General features: G+C 52.6%; 1 protein-coding gene across 1 annotated transcript in view; it reads right to left on the bottom strand.

Moving 5' to 3' along the window:
* Positions 1 to 21,216, bottom strand: part of PLXNA2 (plexin A2) — a 208,770-nt gene that overhangs the window by 19,450 nt on the left and 168,104 nt on the right. The window contains exons 13-18 of the mRNA XM_070397301.1: positions 16,215 to 16,366; positions 10,111 to 10,228; positions 8,133 to 8,269; positions 6,122 to 6,289; positions 5,898 to 5,991; positions 906 to 1,145 (exon numbers count right to left, since the gene is read on the bottom strand). Coding sequence (XP_070253402.1) covers positions 906 to 1,145; positions 5,898 to 5,991; positions 6,122 to 6,289; positions 8,133 to 8,269; positions 10,111 to 10,228; positions 16,215 to 16,366 — 909 coding nt within the window. The remainder of the gene's footprint in view (positions 1 to 905; positions 1,146 to 5,897; positions 5,992 to 6,121; positions 6,290 to 8,132; positions 8,270 to 10,110; positions 10,229 to 16,214; positions 16,367 to 21,216) is intronic.

Raw genomic sequence — 21,216 nt, 5'->3', positions numbered from 1 at the left:
CAATTTAGAGAGAAAGAGAGAAAGCGGACGGAGGAGAGAAAGAAGGAGGAAGACAGTCAGAGAGAGGAAGGGGAGACAGAACACTAAACAAGTGAAAATTTGGGGAGGACACCTCAGGTGTCAATGGAAGTGGTGGACTAACAAAACACTTGTCCCTGGGACGTGACCTCCTGAAATATATGTGCACAGGTTACAGTGGCCACAACAGCGGTCAAGAAAGGCAATGGTGACTTTCAAGTTCACGGCAGCCCTTTTGGGTCCCAAGGTTCACGAGAACAAGCAGCAATACTCCATAGTGTTTCTCGGGAATCCCAGGTGCAAGATACAGGGTGGGGCAAAGGTAGGCTGACAGTTGTTCGTATGGAAAAGAATCTATATAATAAAAGCCTAAGCGACCATTATGGCGGAACAACCAGAATGACCGGTCGCTATGATGCACACTGACCACTAGGGGGCAGATGCTCAATGTAGGAGCTGCCCCCTGCTGGTCAGTGTGCTCCCACAGGGGGAGCACCGCTCAGCCGAGCCGAGCGGTAAAGAGCCTGCGATAAGGAGCGGTAAGGAGCAAGCGATCCTGGATTGCAGACAACCCCTGAGGGGTCCTGGACTGCGAGAGGGTGCAGGCCGAGCTGAGGCCCATTGCTCCCTCCCCAGTGCATGAATTTTGTGCACCAGGCCTCTAGTAGAATAATAATAACACAAGAATAAATTCTGTGTTCCGCATACTCACAACTGTAAAGCTACATTGCCCCACCCTGTACATCGCCTGATGGGTCAATATCTACAAATAAGCTCCCTTTACAGGGAGAGGACAGCTTTGCAAGTTCATCCTGTGTAGAAAAGAGAACATAAAAGGCAAAGAGAGAGGATGTTCTCTACCATCCCCACCCTCCCCACGTTCCTACCTTCAGAATGATGGGGGATCCTGGCTTCTGATTCAAGACTCCAGTGGGGCTGAGTAGTTCGAAGGTTGGGTTGGGGTAGTAGATGAACTTGGTGTCATTATAAATGAGCAAGGACTGGACATTGTTAAAGACAAAGCCAAACTCGTCTGGCCGTTCCACAGTGTCCAGGCCGGGCCGGTAGTCCGTGGTCAGAGAGGGTGCCAGGCAGGTGAGGGTGGTGTTGTTCACAACTTTACACACCTACAAGGCCCAGAGAGCAGCATTCAAGCACCTAGCGAGCGACTGGGGGTCTGCAGGGCCCCTCCCACCCTCTGCTTGCTTTGGCCATTACTATTAGGCTACTGCTTGTCATCATTAGATAGTGAACCCCTTGAAGAAAAGGGCTGTGAGACTAATTTTGGGGGGGTTGCATTTTAACCTTATTCATTCATTCATTCATTCACCAACATCGCTTGAGCACCTCCTTTGTGGCAGGTGCTGTGCTAGGAGTTGGGGTTACCTGGTGAATAGTCACAGTCTACAGGGGGAGACGAATGATTCAAGCATGATACAGTCCTGGCAGAGGACTGAGAACACAGGAGGGGGATGAATGGATATGAGGAAGGTCCTGGTGGGGTGGTACCAGGTACAGGGGACTGTCAGTATGTGGCCATGAGCATGTGTGTGAGTGCACATGGCTCACGGAAGCTTCCCCAGGGAAGAAATAAATGAAATTTAATCTGAAGAATGAGTGGGACTTACCTAGACAAGGAGAGGGAGGGAGAGGGGAACAAATCCCAGCAAAAGCCCAGGATGAGAGCATAGAAGGTTTGAGGAAAACGTGGGATGCAGTGCTGGGTGTGAGTGTGAGTATGGAGGGGAGCTGGGGGTGAAGCCAGACATAGTGTGAGATAAGCACTTTGCCGGCACATAGTAGGTGTTCAGTTACTGTTTATTGACTACATTGATTCATGAAAAGGAGTCTTCAACTCTTTAAATGTTCTACGTAGAATCTCTCTCCTTTCCAACCAAGTCCCCTAACTTCGAGGGAATGTAGCCTTGGTATGAACACTGAGTTCAGAATGTCCTTTCTTTATTGGTGGACGCTGGTCTCCCAAATAAAATCCTAGCTGGGCTGACCCCTCCTTAGCATGAGGTGTGTCATGCTCTCCTCTGGCTTAGAACTGGGGCTGCCCGAGGCCGCAGCTGGAATGAAGAAACCACTACGGGACCCACGTGGGGCTTGGGAAGAAACTTGGACTCCTAGCTCCCGGCTCAGTTTCGGTCTTGGGAGCCATGGTGTCCCAGCAACAGCCAAGGGCATCTGTGAGAACTCGGCCCGCTCAAGTACACACTGTCCTGGCAGGTCCGCACATGTGTGTCTGGCCAACATACGCATACATGGACTTCATGCTCAGAAAACAAGGCCGTGTGTGAAACTGCAAAAAGGCTGCCACTGGCACGGAGATGAGGTCAGAGCTCCCAGGCCAAGCGTTAACCCTCTGCTCCCAGAGGCCATCTGTGTTTCAATCAACAGCTCACCGAGGGCTTCCTGCCATCTTGGAGGTCAGTCCCCATCCCCACCCTTTTCAGCTCACACTTCAGCAGCCCTTAGAAGCCCAATGTCCCTTTCATGTTCCAGCTGGGGACACTCTGGCGCGAGGAAAATGGGGGTGCAGTCTAAGGGTAGAGTCGAGCCGGGGAGACTGAAACCCCGGGCTTTGTGGGCAGACACGCAGCCAGGGTGCCTCTCTTCCCTCCCCACCCCACCTTCTTCCCCGCTCTTTCCAGTTCCCCAGACTGGGCTCCTCCGCGAACACGCAGATCACTCCCAAACAAGCGGCCTCTGTTTGCTTCCTGCCCGGTGCTGCATCGGCATTTTGTTTGCCAGACATTCCTTGGGGTTTTGCGGCCTTGGCTTTGGCCCTTCTCACTTTTCACTAGGGGCGGCTTCATGGCCCAAAGGCAAGGAGAGGCCCCAGTCGGCTGAGGCTGCCATGGGGCCCAGGCTGGGCTGAGGGGCCCAGCGCTTCTCTCCCACCACCCTGAGGGGAAGGCCCAGGGCAGAGTTCACGGGCTTCCCGCTGTGGAGCTGGCCCTCCCTCTCCATCTGCCGCCTGCAGGCCCCAGGCAAGGTCACTACAGAAGCTGAGGGCCCCAGCCCAGGCTTCTCTTCAGCGGCTTCCCCGGGACCGAGCTTCAGCCTTGGAGGCCGACCTCATCAGGCACATCCTCACTCTCCCAAATTCCCCCTATGCCACGTGAACCGTGCCTTGTACTGTCTGTGTCTGATGCTTTCACATCTGGGCCTTGCTGACTCTGGAGGGACTGCCCCTCCCCAGACTCGCCAATCCCTAGGGACCATCAACAGCGTGCAGCCTGCTAGAGCGTGCTTTCTAAGGCAGACAGCTCAACGGCCCACACCCCAACCACCTCCTTCCACACTGTGGGCAACTCTCCACCTTCCCTAACTCTACCAGGGCTGGGCGCCAGACAACCAGGGCCCCTCTGCCCCACGGCCCATTGAAATGATCATGATCCAAACTGGCCCCAAACCTGCCTGCCTTGCCTGGCTAGTTCCTTCCTGTGGAAACCAAAATAGTTGTCTTTCCTCCTTCTGCTTCCTAACCTACTCTGCGGCTTCCTCTCCCCATCCCCCACACCCCATGGCATGCCCCCCCTTTCTTGGGATCTGTGAGTATTTTGTTGTTGTTTGTTAATCCTCACCTGAGGATATTTTTCCATTGATTTTTAGAGAGAGTGGAAGGGAAGGGGAGAGACAGAGACAGAGAAACATCGATGTGAGGGAGACACATCCATTGGTTGCCTCCTGCATGCACCATGACCAGCCCTGGGATTGAGCCTGCTGCCAAGATACATGTCCTCGACTGAATCGAACCCAGGACCCTTCAGTCTGCAGGCCGATGCTCTATCCATTGAACAAAACTGGCCAGGGCAGGATCTCTGAGTATTAACAAACTATCCAATGGCAGTCATCTCCTGATCTGTTGGCCTTGTCATACCTGAATGATAAAATCTAAATTTTTAAAATGCACCTAATTTGGGGGGAGTTTTATTTTTCCTGAGTATGAACTCGCCGTTCCCATTCCTACCCTCATGCTCCTCCCTTCCACTTAGGCCCTGGAGTTGGGCAGATGGAGGTGGTCTGTGAGCTATGGGGCAGTGGTCTCAGTCTGGAAGTGGAGTTGGGGCACGGATTCTTTACCCAGGGGTCACACTCTACACCCGGGATAAGGAGACATGCGCATGCTCCTCTAGCGCAAAAAGCCGTGATCATGGGGTGTAGAAGGTTGCAAAAGGTGTCCCCACACCTGGCATGATGGAATTCCAAGTCTAGGAGCATCTCATGTGGTTTAGTTATGAAGAAGTTCAGTGGTTGAGCATTGACCTATGAACCAGAAGATCAGGGTTCGATTCCCGGTCAGGGCACATGCCCAGGTTGCCGCCTTCATCCCCAGTGGGGGGGTGTGCAGGAGGTAGCTGATCAATGATTCTCTCTCATCATTGATGTTTCTATCTCTCCCTCTCCTTTCCTGTCTGAAATAAAAATATATATATATATATATATATATATATATATTTTTTTTTTTTTTTTTTTTAAAAGTCTAGATATTTGGGATCTAGCTTGGTCCTGCCACCAGTCATCTGCATGGTTGGGACAAGTCATTATTCCTTTCTGGCCTCAGTTTCCTCAGCTGTGAGGGGGTGGGCCCAGATGACCCCTGAGAGCCTCCAAGTCCAGCCTTCTGGCATCCTGTCATTTAGTGCATTTCTGTTTCCTAAGGAAGCCTCAAGCACTCTGGGAATGTGTCAGAGATGAAGGTAGACATAGAGCCATCCTCCCCATCAGCATCTCAGCCTCGTCAATCCCCCGAAGGTCGAAGCAGTAATGATAGCCATTTATTTGAAAAATAATGGCCATAATTCATAGTGCCAGCATCTCCTGGACTATAATTATAAATACAATAACGTTTCAGAAAATATTGGCCAAGAAGAGCCACTAGAACAAACTAAAATATTTATAACATATCAGACATTCTGCCCTTATGATAGAAAACTTCTTTAAAATCACAAAAAATCCATAATGAAAGAAATTGAATTACATGGCTCTGCTCAGAGGAGTAAAGTAAAATGTTCAACCTGATCATCTTAGCAACCAGCATGGGTTTATTTGCATGCAGTGACTACCATTTGTCAAGTGCCAACCTCGTGGGGGCCAATGGCTGCAGGTGACCAATCTGCACGCGAGTCTTAGCACCATATGAAGTGACGGGGGATGGAGGATCAGAGAGGTTAGATGACTTGATCATGGTTGTTCAGCTAATCAATGGCAGTGCCCTGCTTCTGATCCAGAAGTACCTGAATCTGGAGTCAGAATTCCTTCACCCTCTCACAACACTGCTGCTTTCGGACCTCAGAGTGAGCATGTCACACAGCAAGAGCCCTTTTGTGCTGCATCTTAAGCTCAGAAGGCACTAGGTCAATGCACTCATTATATCACCTTCTGACAAGAAATGACTATCTACATTAATAAAAGGGAAAGATGCATATTGACTGTACCTTCGCAACACCCACCAGCCAATCAGGAGTGAGTATGCAAATTAACCCACCAACGATGGTGGTTAATTTGCATATGCAGGCACTGAGCAGCCAGGGGCGGAGCTGGATGCTTGCGTTGTCGCCATGGCAACGACACAGGCATTCCACACCGCCCCAGCCGCTCGGGGCCTCTGAGCAGCATGGGAAGGCAGAAAAGCGGCTCCAGCCAGAGTGAAGGCAGTGCTGGCAGCCAGGGGAAGGAAGGCCCATTCTTGCACGTGCATAATTATAAAAATCATTGTCAGGCTCAGGCGTTTGGGGACATGATTCTGGGCTCAGTCTTGAGCCACCTTTCTTCTCCTACGTCCAGTGCCCAGCACAGACCTCAGCACATTACAAAACACTGATACACGCAATGTTTGCCGAGGGCCAGGCAGACCAGTGGTTACTCACATTGACAGATTCTTTGCCATTAAACTTGACTCGGATCCTTGGCTCCTGAATGACATCCAGGTTGGAGCCTGTGATGGTCAGGGGTGTGTGGCCACTGGGAACAAGCAGAGGCTAGGTTAGGTAAAATTCAAATGGCCACCACCTCACCCCTGGATCCTCTCACAAGCCATACTTGGGCTGAGAGGCTGATGCCACGCAGTGCATTCCTCCACGCCGTGCCTCACCTGGCGATGCTCCACTCCGGCTCGATGCTCTGCACCTGGGGGTCCCCTATGTACTCAAACTTCAGGCTGTTGTTCACACGGGCTCGGTCGACACTCACGAAGACAGGAACACAGCTCTGGCCATTGGACGATGGAGGTGAGACACACACGATCTCATTCATTGACCGCCTGGTGGGGAGACAGCAGGAGGGTTGTGAAGAAAGGCGGGGGCAATCGGGGTGTCCTCTGCTGGAAAAGGGGCTTGCCTCAGTCCAAAGGTGTGGCCAGGACGTGTCCTTGGTACTGTATACTATGGAACACCTCCCTTGTCAGTACCCTCTTTCCCTGGCATCCAACTCTGGTTCGATTAGGAGAGTGTGGCTGGAGAAGGGGATTAGAGAATGAGGCAGGGGCTGGGCTTCACGAGCTTCACTCTCTTTTCTGGATTTTTCTAGAAAATGACTATTTAACTGATGCTTAGAGTTTAGTCCAGGGGTCCTCAAACTTTTTAAACAGGGGGCCAGTTCACTGTCCCTCAGACTGTTGGAGGGACAGTGAACAAATTCCTATGCACACTGCACATATCTTATTTTGAAGTAAAAAAACAAAATGGGAACAAATACAAAGTTTGTATTTGCATGTGGCCCGCGGGCCGTAGTTTGAGGACCCCTGGTCTAGTCAGTCAGTTAATAAATATTCATTGAGCCCAGCAGGCATGGCTCAGTGGTTGAGTGTCGACCTATGAACCAGGAGGTCACGGTTCAATTCCTGGTCAGGGCACATGCCCAGGTTGCAGGCTCGATCCCCAGTGTGGGGCGTGCAGGAGGCAGCCGATCAATGATTCTCTCTCATCATTGATGTTTCTCTCTCTCTCCTTCTTCCTTCCTCTCTGAAATCAATAAAAATATTTTAAAACATATAAATGCATACATAAATAAATAAATATTCATTGAGCACCTACCATGCAGAAAAGTGAACACTCAGTTCTTGCCCTTAGGGAGTTTATGGTCCAAGGAGGAGATTATCAAATACTGGGCAAGTTGGGTTATCATCCATGGATTCTTTAAGAATTCTCTCACCCCCATTCAATGTATTTGACAAATAGTAGGTGTTCAATTTTTTATGCCTAAGAGATGTCCTGAGGATGAGTCTGGCTTGCTGAGGGCCGAGGCCATGCAATGTCCATGTTTCTCAAGTAACCACAGTGGGGACCTAATGAACGTGTGGCCTGATGGTGACGGGACAGCTCCCGGGTGGCCTTTCTCATCAGCAGTCTCAGGGCTCTCACTTCTCATTATTTTTAGAAGTACCCAGCCCTGTGATTCATGAGGTGTAAACGGACTAGTGCTATGTGACCAGAATGGTGTTTGGGTCAAGGATGCAGCACATAGGATGGAGGTAGGCAGGCCTTTGTGTGAACATGCACAGGAACATGTGTGCATTATGTGTGAACCTGCACAGGAACGTGTGTCCATATGTGTGAACCTGCATACGAATGTGTATATATGTGTGAACATGCACAGGAACGTGTATGCATATGTGTGAACCTGCACATGAATGCGTATATATGTGTGAACATGCACAGGAACATGTGTGCATATGTGTGAACCTGCACACGAATCGTATATATGTTTGAACATGCACAGGAACGTGTGTACATATGTGTGAACCTGCACACGAATGTGTATATGTGTGTGAACATGCACAGGAACGTGTGTGCATATGTGTGAACCTGCACACGAATCGTATATATGTTTGAACATGCACAGGAACGTGTGTACATATGTGTGAACCTGCACACGAATGTGTATATGTGTGTGAACATGCACAGGAACGTGTGTGCATATGTGTGAACCTGCACACGAATGCGTATATATGTTTGAACATGCACAGGCCCGTGTGTGCATATGTGTGAACCTGCACACAAATGTGTATATGTGCATGGACATGCACAGGAACATGTGCACACATGTGTGAGCATGTACAGGCCACACAAGGACAGTCTCCCAGTGCTCCTTCGAGCGCATCTCACCCATAGAACTCGCAGGTCTGGTTGCCCAGGTACACAGCCACGCTGCTCCCAGCTCCAAGATAACGACCCGTGATGGTCACCATGGTGCCTCCGGACTCTGGGCCACGGATGGGGTTGAGGGACAGCACGGAAGGGTTCTTTGGGAGGAAGCAGAGAAGTGATCACAGCTCAGGTTTTGTGCAAAGGGACAGACACAGGCTAGACTTAAGGACAGAAGGAGGAACCATGTCCATGCTCGGAGTGAAGGTACTTTTCCTGCCCTTTTGAATCCCACACACTGCCCCCCCCCCCCCCCCCCCGCCCCCGCCCCTGGAGCTGAGACCCTTTCTAGGAGGCTCCGGGCATGTCCAGGGAAGACAGAAAGGTCATGCTTTGGAATTAATTAATTCCCCAGGGAGTATCGTGCCCATAACATTGATGGGAAGGCAGAGGTGACACTGACTAATCTATCAATTAGTTTACAAATTGAGAACAATTTGAAAATGCTTCTCTATCTAGGACCTGTACTGATTTTTTTTTTGGCACAAAATCGATAGGGCTGGATAAAGCATCCCTGCCTGGATCAGGCCACCCTGAGGCTAAAGTCCTCCATTAAGGGCCACGCACATCTGTCCATGCCTCCCTAAGCATGTGAAGGACACGGTAGGTAGTGTCCCTGGTGCAGAGGGCTGTAAGGGAATGTTAGACATGGCTTCCCTGTCCTGCACCAGGAGGATGGATGGCCCATCACTGGTTGGGGCTTTTCAGTAAGCTCATTAAGTTGTAAAATTAAGCCTGAAGCTTAGAAGAAATGTCATCAGGCAGCCGACCTGAGTCAAGAAGGATTTGCTTCTGCCTCTACAGAGGGCAGCGGGGCAGAGTGGAAAGTGTATTTAACTGAGCAACTACACAGGCATGAACTAGTTCCCATTAGCCACTCAGTAGCAATGAGCCCTGAAGCAAGGCTCTGGATCGCCCCGGGCTTTCATTTGCTCCCCTGTGGAGAGGAGGGTGAGCTAAAGCGTCTCTGCAGCTCCTCCCTGCTCTGGCATTCCGCAGTTCTCCCTGCATCCGGTGTTTCTGCACTTGCCTCTCACAGAAGACCCCGTCTGTCTGTGCAGAGGATGGGGCAGATAGGCCGAGGTTCTCTCCAGCCCGAGAGACAAGAATACAAGAAAAAGGTGCCGATGCCGGGACAGGAAGGCGGAGACGGGAGAACTGACAACAAGCAGTAAAAATGCTGCAGAGAACAGCATCTTGTGGTTTAGGGATTTTTCAAAACTCTCAGCAAGCCTAGTTTGTCCCCACCTGCTGGTGCCAATACTTCTTAATGAAGCCAGGTAGGTAAGTGTCAGAAAAGGGACTTAAGGGCCTGGAGGCAAATTATTGATTCAGTAGGCACCTTAAAGGAGGCCTTTGTGGTTTTGCTACCTGTTGCCTGAGCACAGAGAGATGGTTTCAGGTGTGAATGTGTGCTTACTTGCGTGTAACCACACCAACACACAGAGCAACTCGCTTGTACACCCCGCTCCTGCGATCCCGCACAAAGACACAGTCCTGCAGGATTTCAAGGGACCCCGCTAAATTCCTACTTACAATATCCTTGGCAGAAGACAAAGCTTGAGGTGAATCTAGACCTTTTTAATTGGGTCTTCCAGGCGCTCTGGCCTCATTAGGCGTGAAGATACTACCTTGGCAGGGAAAAGGGCCACCCCTCCCTAGCCTGGGAGGTGCTTTCTAAGATCTGAATTCTAAGAAAGGCCTGATTTTGCCACGTTTAGAACTCTGACCTTTGGCTCTGGTGGGCTCCAGTCTTCACAGAATCCTTAGTCACACCCCCATCCCACTCGGAAAGACAGGCTTGCAAAGTGAGGCCCGAAGTTCCCTTTTCTGGTCTCTTGGCGGTGGTGCCTGGCTTGGGAGGAGGTGTGTGGAGGAGTCCAGAAGGAAGTGTGCCCTTGCTGGGAGCCTGCAGCCCTGCACTAAACCCCACACTCACCACAAAGGTATACTGTTGATGGGACTTGGTCATGAACTCTGGTTTGCACTCGCCAATGCACAGGCGCACAGGCCCAGACGTGGTCCCCACGAGGGCATGGCCCATCTCACAGACGATCCTGAAAAGAAAGCACACCTTCTGGTGAGAAGCCAGGCAAGAGCTGGCATCCCGGCCCCTGCTGCTCACTGTCACAATGAATGGCTCCTCACGGCCTTTCAACAGTGCTAAACCAACCAAGACGCAGCTTGCTCACCCATCTGAGCTGTGTGACCTTGAGAAAACGGCTTTCCCTCTCTGGGCTTTAGTCTCTCATCTGTGGAGTGAGAGGTTGGATGAGATCATCTCTAAAGCCCTGTGTGCCTCCAAAATGCCCAATTCTCTGAACAAGCGTGTGGTACCCAGTGCCTACCCCTGGGCGGCTGCCCACTATTTGTGAAATAAACCGAATGCCCAACAGAGAGGTTCTGCCCAATTGAGTGTTCTTTCCCACGTGACGAGCCAGCACTGCAACTCTCCCCGAAAGAGGGAGCGAGGGCCTATTTGCCAAACTGATTCAATTGTGGTTTGCTTCCTGCAGTGAGTTTTCAAAAGAGAAGAGATAATCCGGTGAGATAGTGAGAGCCCAGAACAGGAGCCCGGAGCACGGCGGGAGGAGTGGAGTCCGGTGGCAGCGGGCGAAGGGCTGGGAGGCAGATGAGTTCATTAGGACAGTGGCGGGCACTGGACTCCCACTTAATCAAGGGCTGAGCACGGGAAGCTGCTGGGGGAGGCAGGGACCCAGCCCCGGGGTTGGAAGTCAGGTCTCGAGTTAACAGGAGAGAGAGCTGGAGAGGAGAGGGATGCAGCATTCTCTCTCATGGAGTGCAGATCGATACCCCCCAGGGATGACTTCCCTGGGGCCTGAGATAAGTTACAACAAGCACAACCAGAGACTGGTTGCCTTGGCCACAGATTAGAAATGGTGGGTGGCTGGAGGGACTGAAGCAATCGGGTTCTTGGGGGGACCTCTTGCCTGGAATGGTAGACGTGGGGTGTGTGGGAAAGGGTCCCACCAGGCAGAGCAAAAAGGAACCTGGGGACAGAGACAATGATTTTCCTTCCCTCCCAACCTCACGTTAAGAGTTCAGAGCAGCCGGGCACCCTTGGTAGGTTTGCTTAGTGGGGAGTCAGTAAAAGACCCCCCAACCCCCACCCCCTGCACTAATCCCCAGCCTTATCCTGGCCCGGTGGGGAAGATCGGCGTTTAACCGAGCGATGCTTATGTCAACCGCTTCTCTAGGAAGGAAGGTAACTAAACCGAAATTTCATTCCGATGCAATAAAACCTGCATTAAACAAATATACCGCATGCTCGCACACACGGCGTGCACGGATCTCCATTTCCTCCATCACAGTTAATCCCAAATAAGCACTTCACTCCTGGTGAATATTTACTTAACATGCAATAACTGTCTGGCTACGTTTAGCATATTAGATCCAACAAGCAAGAACTGAATCACAGGGAAGGCTACTCTCTCGTCCCTTTCTCTATGAATGAATACGTTAATTATGAACCCAGAGTAAAGATGAGAGCGATGATCAATTAGTATTTTACACGTAGCTGTCTCCTCAAACCTCATTAGCAGAGCATCAGAGAAGCCTAATTTATGGCACTGTGTGTGGTGATCTCAGTGCTGCTACCTGCGTGGAGTGACCACGCTCAACCTGCCTCCTGGGCCCTAGCGCCGGCTGCTGTGTGGCGCCGGGCCACCCTGCAGACCATGAGCAGTTCCAGAGGCACAGAAGAGAAGTGGGCAGAAGTGGGCAGGTATGTCTCCTTCCCTCTCTTCTAATCAGGGCTTTCTTGTCCCTCACTCACCACCCCCCTCCCCCCTTGGACAATCTGTGCTGAAATGATTCTCAAGAAGAAAAGGAGGAAGGAATCGTGGCAGGCTTGATATCATGGCAAGAGGAAACATGAGAATATGTGAAGGTCATGGGCATATCTATTCCTCCTTGGGCCACCCCAGGGTCTTTCTAGGAGAAGACAAAGCCTAGACCGGCTTCAGCTGTGCCTGGAGGGCGTCAAAAATGGGCCAGGACCTCTGGGCACTCTGCCTTTTCTAGAACATTTTTTTTTTTCCTCAGGGTTCATGTCCCAAAAGATACTCCTCACATGTCAAACACCTGGGAGAAAGGGGATGAATGGAGATGGGCACTGACCAGGTGTCCACGGCTGAATGGCTGCAGTCGGCTCTGAGTGCCTCGCCTAGAAAGGGGTGATGTGGGGGGTCAGGGGCTGGGCAGGGAGGGCTGGACTGCTGCAGCTGACCCTCTCCCACCGGTGGAATGAGGTTAGGGAGGCGGTGGGCTGCGGGAAAGGGTTGGTAGGTCTAAACAGGTGAGAGTCCTAAGGAATCAGGCAGCGTCGTACAAGAACTCAGTGCCCTCGAACTCTCGTCCTTTCCCTTCCTGGGAGCCAGGGCTTGCCTCCTGGAGTGTATCTGTTGCAGGTAACTGTTCTCTGAGCTCAGGGACAGGGGCAGTTCCAGGAGAAAGGAAGGGCAGCTGCAGGGAGTGGGAAGGGTTATCATGAGGAACGTGGGTCAGGCCTAAGCAGATTCTGTGTCTCCATAGTAATAGGAGCTACCCTGGACTGAGCGGTGACCGTGGCAGGCGCCGGGTAGGACAGGATCCCGTGTCCTCAGGCTCTCCTACTGGGAGGGTCTGATGAGCTCCTTTTATAGACAATGAAACTCAGGCTCCGAGGTGCTCGGTGACTCACTGTAGCCACAGCTCTGTTAGCCGCAGCGCCCTATTCAAATCCACGTCAGTCAGCTCCAAAGCTCATGCCTTTGACTGCCCCACTCCACTGCCTCTGGGATTAATGGAAGGACCTGTGTGTCTGTTGGGAAGGGGCCAGGGTCAACATGGCAGCCATGCTGGGGTGGAGTTGAGGTTGCTGTGGGAAGAGGAGTGGGGGAGGGAAGACCAGGCTGGGGTCCCAAAGCCCCGAGAGCGAACTACCTGTGCCCCCGCCTTCCTGGCTGTCGATGGCCACAGGCAGCGGTGTGTGCCCCACTTCCTCCTCTGGGCCTTACCAGGGGGCCAAGTTCCTGTGGTTTGATTTCTGGAGGCCGCCTGCCTTCCCTGCCTCCTCCCAGTGTCCCTGGTGGCTCTGGGCTCCCTGTGCGCCATTAGGAGACAACAGATGGCCATGTTTTCTCCTGATAAAGTGAGGAGTTGGACTAAATCACTGTCCAGCCGTTACTTAGCTCCAGCGTTCGAAGGCTTGACTCCTCCTGGTTGGCAGGGATTTCTGGAGACACACTGGTGCCACCAGTGAGCTTTCTAATAGTGGGAGGAGCAGGCCCCGTGGGGCATACACTTTACTCCTTCCGCCATCCTAAGGACCACAGACGTGACTGTAGGGACCATCTATGTCTACATACCCATTTTCCAGATGAGACATTTGAGGAGCAGAGAGCAAAGTCACTTGCCCAAAGTCTCCTAGCTCATCAACAGCTGGACTTCTGGCCCCCTGCTAGTGCCCTCACACCCACCCGACCACCTCCCTTAAATTGGCATAGGCGATAGTTTTCAGCCCAGCACTGTGCACCTGGGGTGGGGGGCACAGGCATCGAACATCCATCCAGGTGCCGCAGATAGGAGGGAGGTGGTCTGACCCCCGGAGCTGAGTGCCGATCACACAGAGCCCCGGTCCCAGGACCGGCTCCGTTGCGGCCTCAACCTGCGTCCCACTGCCCGGAAAACGCCCTGTGGTGGGATCCTCCGGACCCCGCAGTCCTGTGGGGTGCCGACCGCAGGACTAAGCGGGGCCCTTTAACCAACATTAACCTAATTGCTGAGTGATAGATGGCAGGCACCAGCATCTGGTGAGCCATTACCGTGCCTGCTAATCCTGCCCGCAGCCAGGACTCTGCACCATGCACGGCGAGCCAAATCCATCTCTCGCAGACATCTGTAACGATTGTGCCTGCTGCTCCCTGCCCGGGATGGAGGCTTTAATGATGTTAACAAACTCTGAAACCTCGAGAGCAGTGATGAACCTGGCACGGCTGGAAACCAGGGTTGCATCCCGCCGAGGCGCCGGGTGCGCCTGCCCCTGCGGCCTGCCCTGTGCCCGGAGGCGGTGGTGGTAGTTTTCTAGGGCGACCACCAGCCTTGGCAGGGAGCCCTGGTCCATTCTCCTTCCTGGGCTCCTTCCAGTTCCCATCAGGACTGTCTTCCCCGTGGCCCCGAGCGAGTGCAGAGCATTTGATTTCATAGATAAAACTTTCTTACATTCGTAGGGCACGTTACAGTCCCCGTGTTCTCATCTTATTGAATTTTCCTCAAAACCCGTGCAGCAGGCATCATGGTTTCCATGAGGCCGATGATGGTCAGGAGACCGAACAAATGGCTAAGGTCTGGGGCTGGGCAGGGGAGCAGCCAGGACTCAGAACACCTTTGCATCCCAAACCTCATGGCACGTCCATGTCCCGCAGCCCAAGCTCTTCCCACCTCAAAGCCATACCCCTCACCCAACCAAGCCCTTTCCTGTGGCATCTCCCCAAGCTGGAGACTTAGCGCATGTCTAGAGGCACAAGGCAGGGCCTGGACGCCCCGGGGATTTGGGTCAGTGAGACCGAGGGGCTAGCCCCGCCTGGCAGGGCACTGGCCCCTGTAAAGCCCTTGACTGTGAGGATCTCTCAGGCCGGCCTGGCTCCTGCCCACAGCTGTCCCCTCCTCTCCTGGCTCAGCAGTGCTACTAAGTCACGTCCCTTTCCCCTCCCTCCTCTCTTCCTGCAGACCCTTTCCCGACATGCTCTCCTCGCAGGGCTAAGGTTGCCGGGGAAGGATCCCACAGGAAGGAGCTGCAGGTTGAAGGATCAGGCTCCTCCTCCCCTGTGGCAGGGGTACCACCTAGCCTCGGAGTCTGGGAGTTCACCCTCTCGCCCTGACCCAGCCCTGGGCCGCACTGGGATCAAGGCCCCCGAACCTGGAAGCCACTTCGTGATGCATCATGAGATTTCCAGGCCACTCTCACCCCGAATCCACCCCATCGCTCGTCAGGAAGGGAAGACTCCAGGCCCTGCTCTGCCTTGGCCACTTGTGCTCTGAGCGAACGAGACGGGTTTTCACTCCTCTCTTGCTTTGTAAAATGACAATAATGGTATGTGCCTCGCAGAGTCCCGACCAATGAAAAATGAGATAATCGGTGAGACTGTGCAAGTGCTGATAGAAGAAAGTGATGCCATTTTTATGGTCGCTGATGCCACTTTTATGGTTGCTACTAAAGGCTGGTTCTGGGGGGTGGGGGTCAGAGGGAGGACCTGAGGCTGCAGGGGGCAAAGCGTAGGGGGAGAAGCCCCATCCCCAAGCCGTGCTCTGAGAACCCTTGGCAGAGCTGTGTTCTCTGAGGAACGAGGGCGACTTGACCAGACTTTATGTGACCAATGATGCAGAGTGATCTGGCTGCTCCCTGCCTTTTTTCCTTTGAAGGGGAGGCACCCCTCCTTGTACCCTCCCGCCCCAGCTTCATGCCCGCCTCCTGCCCACCAACTCCACAGTGGCCGCCACTGCCAAGTGAACACCCAGATTGGAACATATGTCACTCCTGGAGCCCCGATCGCCTGTCCGCTGCGACAGGCCTATTTTCTAATTTCCAGCTGACACTTCCCTTAGTGAAATAAATGAATTTGCTCCGGCGGAGGCCCTGCTCGGATTAAGCTGCTGTCAGAGCCCCAGGAGCCAAACAAATTGTTGCCCACAGCCCACCTTGCGGAATGCATTCCAATGGGGTCTGGCGGGGAGGGGCCAGGGAAGAGGCGGAGCCTGGGCTGGCCGGGAACTGACTCAGTCATGCCAGTGGGCAGGGGGAAACTGAAGGAGGGGCAGCATTGCACAGGGATCCCTGATGCCAGAGGAACCAGGGGACAGGGAAGAGGATGGACTATGACCTTCTGAGAATGGAGGTGGGAAAGGACAGGGCCCAGGGTCCATGGGAGAAGGGAGATGGGAAATGACTCTTGGGAAAGTCCCAGAGAAAGGGGGGTGGAGGGGAGTCTTCGCCCACCCAGAAGCTCCCCTGGGAAGAGGCAGGCCAGAGCAGACCGGACTCACTGCTCAGCGATGATGTACTCCCCGGGCAGGGGTGTGCAGGGCACCCCAGCCACCTGCACGTGATGGGCGATCTCGGAGAAGTCCAGACCCAGGTTCACGCCGTGGATGGTCACTCGAGTCCCTCCTTCGGGTGGTCCAGACACTGTCAAAATCTGTGGGAGGGAAATGGGATTAGCAAGCCTGCGGTCCTCAGGAGTACAGACAGCAGCCTCCACTGCCTTCCTGAGGGAGGGGCGGGGACTTGGATGGACATCTGGAACCTGGGTGAACAGCGAGCGTCTTCTCTACTTTGTAGCTTGTCTAGGATCCTGGCACCATATTTTTTATACTACTTCCTCGGGTCTTTCGGTCATTAACTCATTCATTCATCCAATTATTAAACAGAAACCAGAAAGAACTAGACTCAAGGAATGAAACCATTGTTTGAACCATTGTTTGAACAGGTCTGTAATTCAGCAGTTGCCTGATTGTGAGAGTCCTCTCTACCAGCCTCGCCCCGGGAGCTCCCAAGTACCAAACAGAGGGTGTTTGCGAGCATTCTCTACACCAAAGAGGCCTTGCCATTGTGAGGTGCTGCTACTGCCACTCCTGTGTGCGGGACTCCGTGGGAATACAGTGATGAATGCACAGGAAATATGCCCTCAAGGAACGTATGGTTGAAAGGAGAGAGGAAGGAGGCCATACACAATGCTGATGCCGGGCACTCAGTGGATTCGAGGCAAAGCTGGGGGATCCCAGAGGAGCCTGAAGTAGGGTAGTTGCAGAGGGATGACCGAAGATGGGAGGGTGTTTTACATTGTTCTGGAAAAAAATCCTGTGAGCATGCTACAGCCTCCCCACCCCCCCCCAATAATAATAATAACTTTAGGATTTCCCAAATTTTGCTGGCTTCCTGTGAGTAAGGATTATTTATGGATTCATTTCTTAATCCAGTCACCACATGATGACTGTCTCATTTTGCTCTGGCCCAAGAGGGAAGGGAACAGCAGAATCAGGCTCTCCCAAGGCGTAAACTTCTGTCTAGGGAGAGATCAGGCTCAGGAAGAATGCGGCTCTCAGAGATCCCACGGATGCCAGGGATACGTTCACATCGTGGGCCACAGTAATCCAAAGCTGAAGGACATCAGACCAGAAGCCAGTCCTAAGCAGCAACACGCAATTTCAGAACTGGAAGGGGACTTGGGTATCTTAGTCTAAGATGCTTATACAACCTATACGCACAGTTGTAAGGAAGTCCAGGGCTCCTTCCATGACCACAGGAAAGGCAAGGTGGGGAGAGAGGGAGGGGGTTGGTCAAGGCCAAGAGTCTACCAGACTCTCCCGGATGAGGCCTCTGGGCAGAGAGCTGCAGCCTTGGTCCCTTCTGTCCTTAGGTCCCTCGGGGGAGCTTGCCCTTATGCCCTTATGTGCTGGTGAGGTGGCCAGTGGGCAGATGAGTCCGGGCACAGATGACAGGTGAATGCAGGTGAAAATGCTGTTGAAGGCTCTGGAAACTCTTCCACCTCCTGCCTTCCCTAAGGGGCCCTGCTCTCTTCCTGTGATATGGGCACCGTGAGTTCTACCACCAATTCAAACATGAGTCCCCAGGTGATTGTGGACTGAGAAGAGATGTTGGGGATGGGACCACCACCATCCCTCCTCCCTCACTGCCTGAGATCTCAGTAATTGGGCTGCACAGCCAGGACCTGAGATCACTCCGACCTCCTGACATCCTCCCCTCCCCCGCCACCGCCTGCAGGCCTTATATGGTGCAGCCTCCTTCCTTTCTTGTCAGCCCAGGCCCTGAACTCATCTCATGCGGGGACTCATTTCACCTAAGTCACCTTGTCTATGGCTCTGACTCCCTTTCATGGGAATAAAACATCCCACCTTATGAATAAAACCAACAAGATTCATGAAATGAATCAATGGAGGGAGAGTGAAGGGGCACACAGGCATCTCTGAGTGCTGGCGCGAGTGTCGGGGGAAGGCGGGACAATTTGGAGAGAAAAGTGCTGGCATGAGGAACCGTGGCCCACAGCTTTTCTGTCCCTGGGATGCTAAAAATAAGCAATACTCGGTCTTGGCTCTCCCACTCTCCCCTGGCAGTGTCTCAGGTCCCCGGGCCTCCTGGACTCTGCAAGATGGACCCTGGGCAATGAGGACCGGGGAAGGGACTGCTCCCATGTCCCTGCAGGAGCCTCTGTTGGAAGGAATTTGCTCTCAACAAGCTTGAGCACCTGACTGGCTCTCTTTTGATCCACTTGGAATGAGCTCAGCTGGCCCCTCTTCCCCTCCCCCAGCCACCTGGATGGCAGGAACCCACCTACTAAAAGCAATTGACAAACCTGTGGTGATTGGTTCACTCTCCTTCTCCCATTTTTATTTTTAAAAATGCATTCTTTTGCTCACTGCAGTTAATTACAACCTTTCAGAAAAACTGTGAAGTGAAATCTTTCTGGAAAGACTAAAAATATTTTCGTCTTGCAGGTAGCAGGTAGGGAATGTATTGTGAGTAGGCAGGGGTGTTGGCAGGTTCCATGGGGCAGCTTCCTCCTGCCGGCAAGTCGTTTAGTATTCCCTGCCCACGCTTCAGGGTCAGGGTCAGGGACATGGTCATGGGCACTGAGCTGCTCAGAAGCGTAAGCCAGCTTATACTGTGCAGGGAAGGAAGACTTAAAAATAATCATGAGCAAGTGTTATGATCTTGGCATGAAGACACATGTTGAAGAGGTAGATAGTTTGGGGTGTAGAGACACCAGCCTGATCTCTTCTAAGCCAGCTACCAGCCGCGGGAATGCAAACCTGGAGAACCAGAGTCCTTCTGAGTCATTGGAAAGCACCCGGGGAATGCTGGGGCCATGTGGGTCTTCTTCCCTACAGGGCACACACTATGTGCTATGTGACCGGCACATGCTATGTGCTTGCGGCCAGCACCTGGGGTAGGGGGTGGAGGCATTCTGCATCCATCACGCCCTGGGGCTCACATCTTCCTTGATTAAAACGAAACTGATATGTAAAAGTCTGGATTTCCCAAACATAGGTGAGGTGGTGAGCATTTGATCTGCAAGAGAATTCCCAATGCCTCCATTACTGATGACTTTCAAATCTATATTGTTGGCTCAGACCTGCCTCTCGAGCTCCATATCCATATATCCAATTGCTACTGGACACCTCCACTTCCACTGTGTGTCCCTCAGGCACCTCACATTTCACCAGGTCTAAAAATGAACTCTTAATTTTTTCTCCTTCCACCTCTAACCTCATTATCCTCCCAGATTCTCTTTCAAGGTTAACGGAATCACTGTGCACCCAACCGGGAATCTTGCATTTTCAACTGTTTCCCTTCTCTCGCCTACCATGCGTAATGCATATGGTCAGCGGGCATGACCAGTTCTAACTCCCAGGTATTTTTTGCATCTGTGCTCTGCTCTGTGCTCCAGACCAGGTGATAAGCAGGGCTCTACTACCTCTCACCCATGCTAACAGCCAGAACCCCATGTTCCTCCCTTAGGTCTGACCTTCATGAACACATATTTGCCCAGGTTACTAGCTGCTTTAAAAACCTGTAAAGGCACCAGGCCTTCAGGTTCTGACCTTTGTGACTTCTTCATCCACATCTGCCATCCTGTACTATGTCTTCTGTGTCCCCCCAGATACCAGTGATTCTCATACACACACGCACTTTAAAATTTCTGGGCCTTTGCACATGTCATTGCTCTCCCCTTGCTTATAAATCAGAGAGAGTCAGGTGGAGCTCTGGGCTCACAGTACAAAGGGACAGGAAGGTATCCTGTCGGACACATCCCCTGCTATCTGAAGGCTTCCACGTGAGGATGAGTGTAAGGGCCTTGATGCCTGTGCAGTGGCTGGGGTGGGAAAAACCAGGCATCCTGCTTTCCTATGTCTCCTCAGCACCAGGTGTTGGGGAGATGCTACAGAGGGGAGGCTTGATGGGAAAGGATCTATTCTCCAGAGAGGGAGTGAGCAGGATCCCTCAGGACACCCCCTCAGACCAGGCAGCCGCAGTGTCCCAAGCCCACCCTGGAGACTGATCCTAAGGCTCTTTTCTTAAAAGCAGCATTAGAGCCCGGCCCATGTGGCTCAGTGGTTGAGCACTGACCTATGAACCAGGAGGTCACAGTTTGATTCCTGGTCAGGGCACAGGCCTGAGTTGCAGGCTTGATGCCCAGTAGGGGACATGTAGGAGGCAGCGAATTGATGATTATTATCATGGATGTTTCTGTCTCTCTCTTCCTCTTCCTTCCTCTCTGAAATCAATTATATATATGATTTTTTAAAGCAGCATTAGATTGCAAAGCACCCAGTGTAACACTCACAAACTTGGTTCTTTCAGGAGCAAAGTCTTGCCCATCCATCCCGGTCTATAAAGAGGTAAGTTGCTGGAGTCCCAGCTACTGCTTATAGAACTCCAAGGAAGGCCTTGCCTTCTGCCTTGCAGATCAGGAAGGTGCTGGGCTACAGAGAAGGGAGAGCTTATCTCCCACAGAGGTGAAGGTGAGAGGGCAGGTGGAGTTATACAGATTTCCCCACTGACAGGGGAGAAGATATGGCGGGATGGAGAGAGACCATCCGATGCTCAGGCAGTGTCTGTAGCAGGAAGAGTGGCCTCTGGCGTCAGACAGACTTGAGTTTGAATTCCAGCTCTGACACGTGTGGGCTATGGGACCTTCCATCCCTGTGTCCTTATCAGAAAACGGACAATGATGCTCGCCTCACAGGGATGTTGGAAAGTCCCTCATGCAGTGGTGGCTTGGAGAGCAGGCCTTGAAAAGTGGCAATTTCCTTCCTTGTGTTCCCCCATACCTGTGCCTTCCTAGATCACAAAACCACGTGGTGGCAGTGTTGGTCGGGAGCTTTAGAGGGTGGGGCTCTTCCTTCTGATCTGGAAGGAGGACACGTGGACCAGGTGCACATAACCTAGATGCTGGGGTGGCCCAGGTGGGAAGAGGTGCCCTGGGTTGACTGGAGAAAGCTTAGGAGGTGGCCTGCAGCCTGGGCT

The sequence above is a fragment of the Myotis yumanensis genome, unplaced genomic scaffold (assembly GCF_028538775.1).
Source record: "Myotis yumanensis isolate MYYU_CA2020_CCGP unplaced genomic scaffold, mMyoYum1.0.hap1 SCAF_17, whole genome shotgun sequence".
Taxonomy (NCBI): Eukaryota; Metazoa; Chordata; class Mammalia; order Chiroptera; family Vespertilionidae; genus Myotis; species Myotis yumanensis.
The sequence above is the reverse complement of the archived record's forward strand: the minus strand, read 5'-3'. Positions and strand labels throughout refer to the sequence as shown.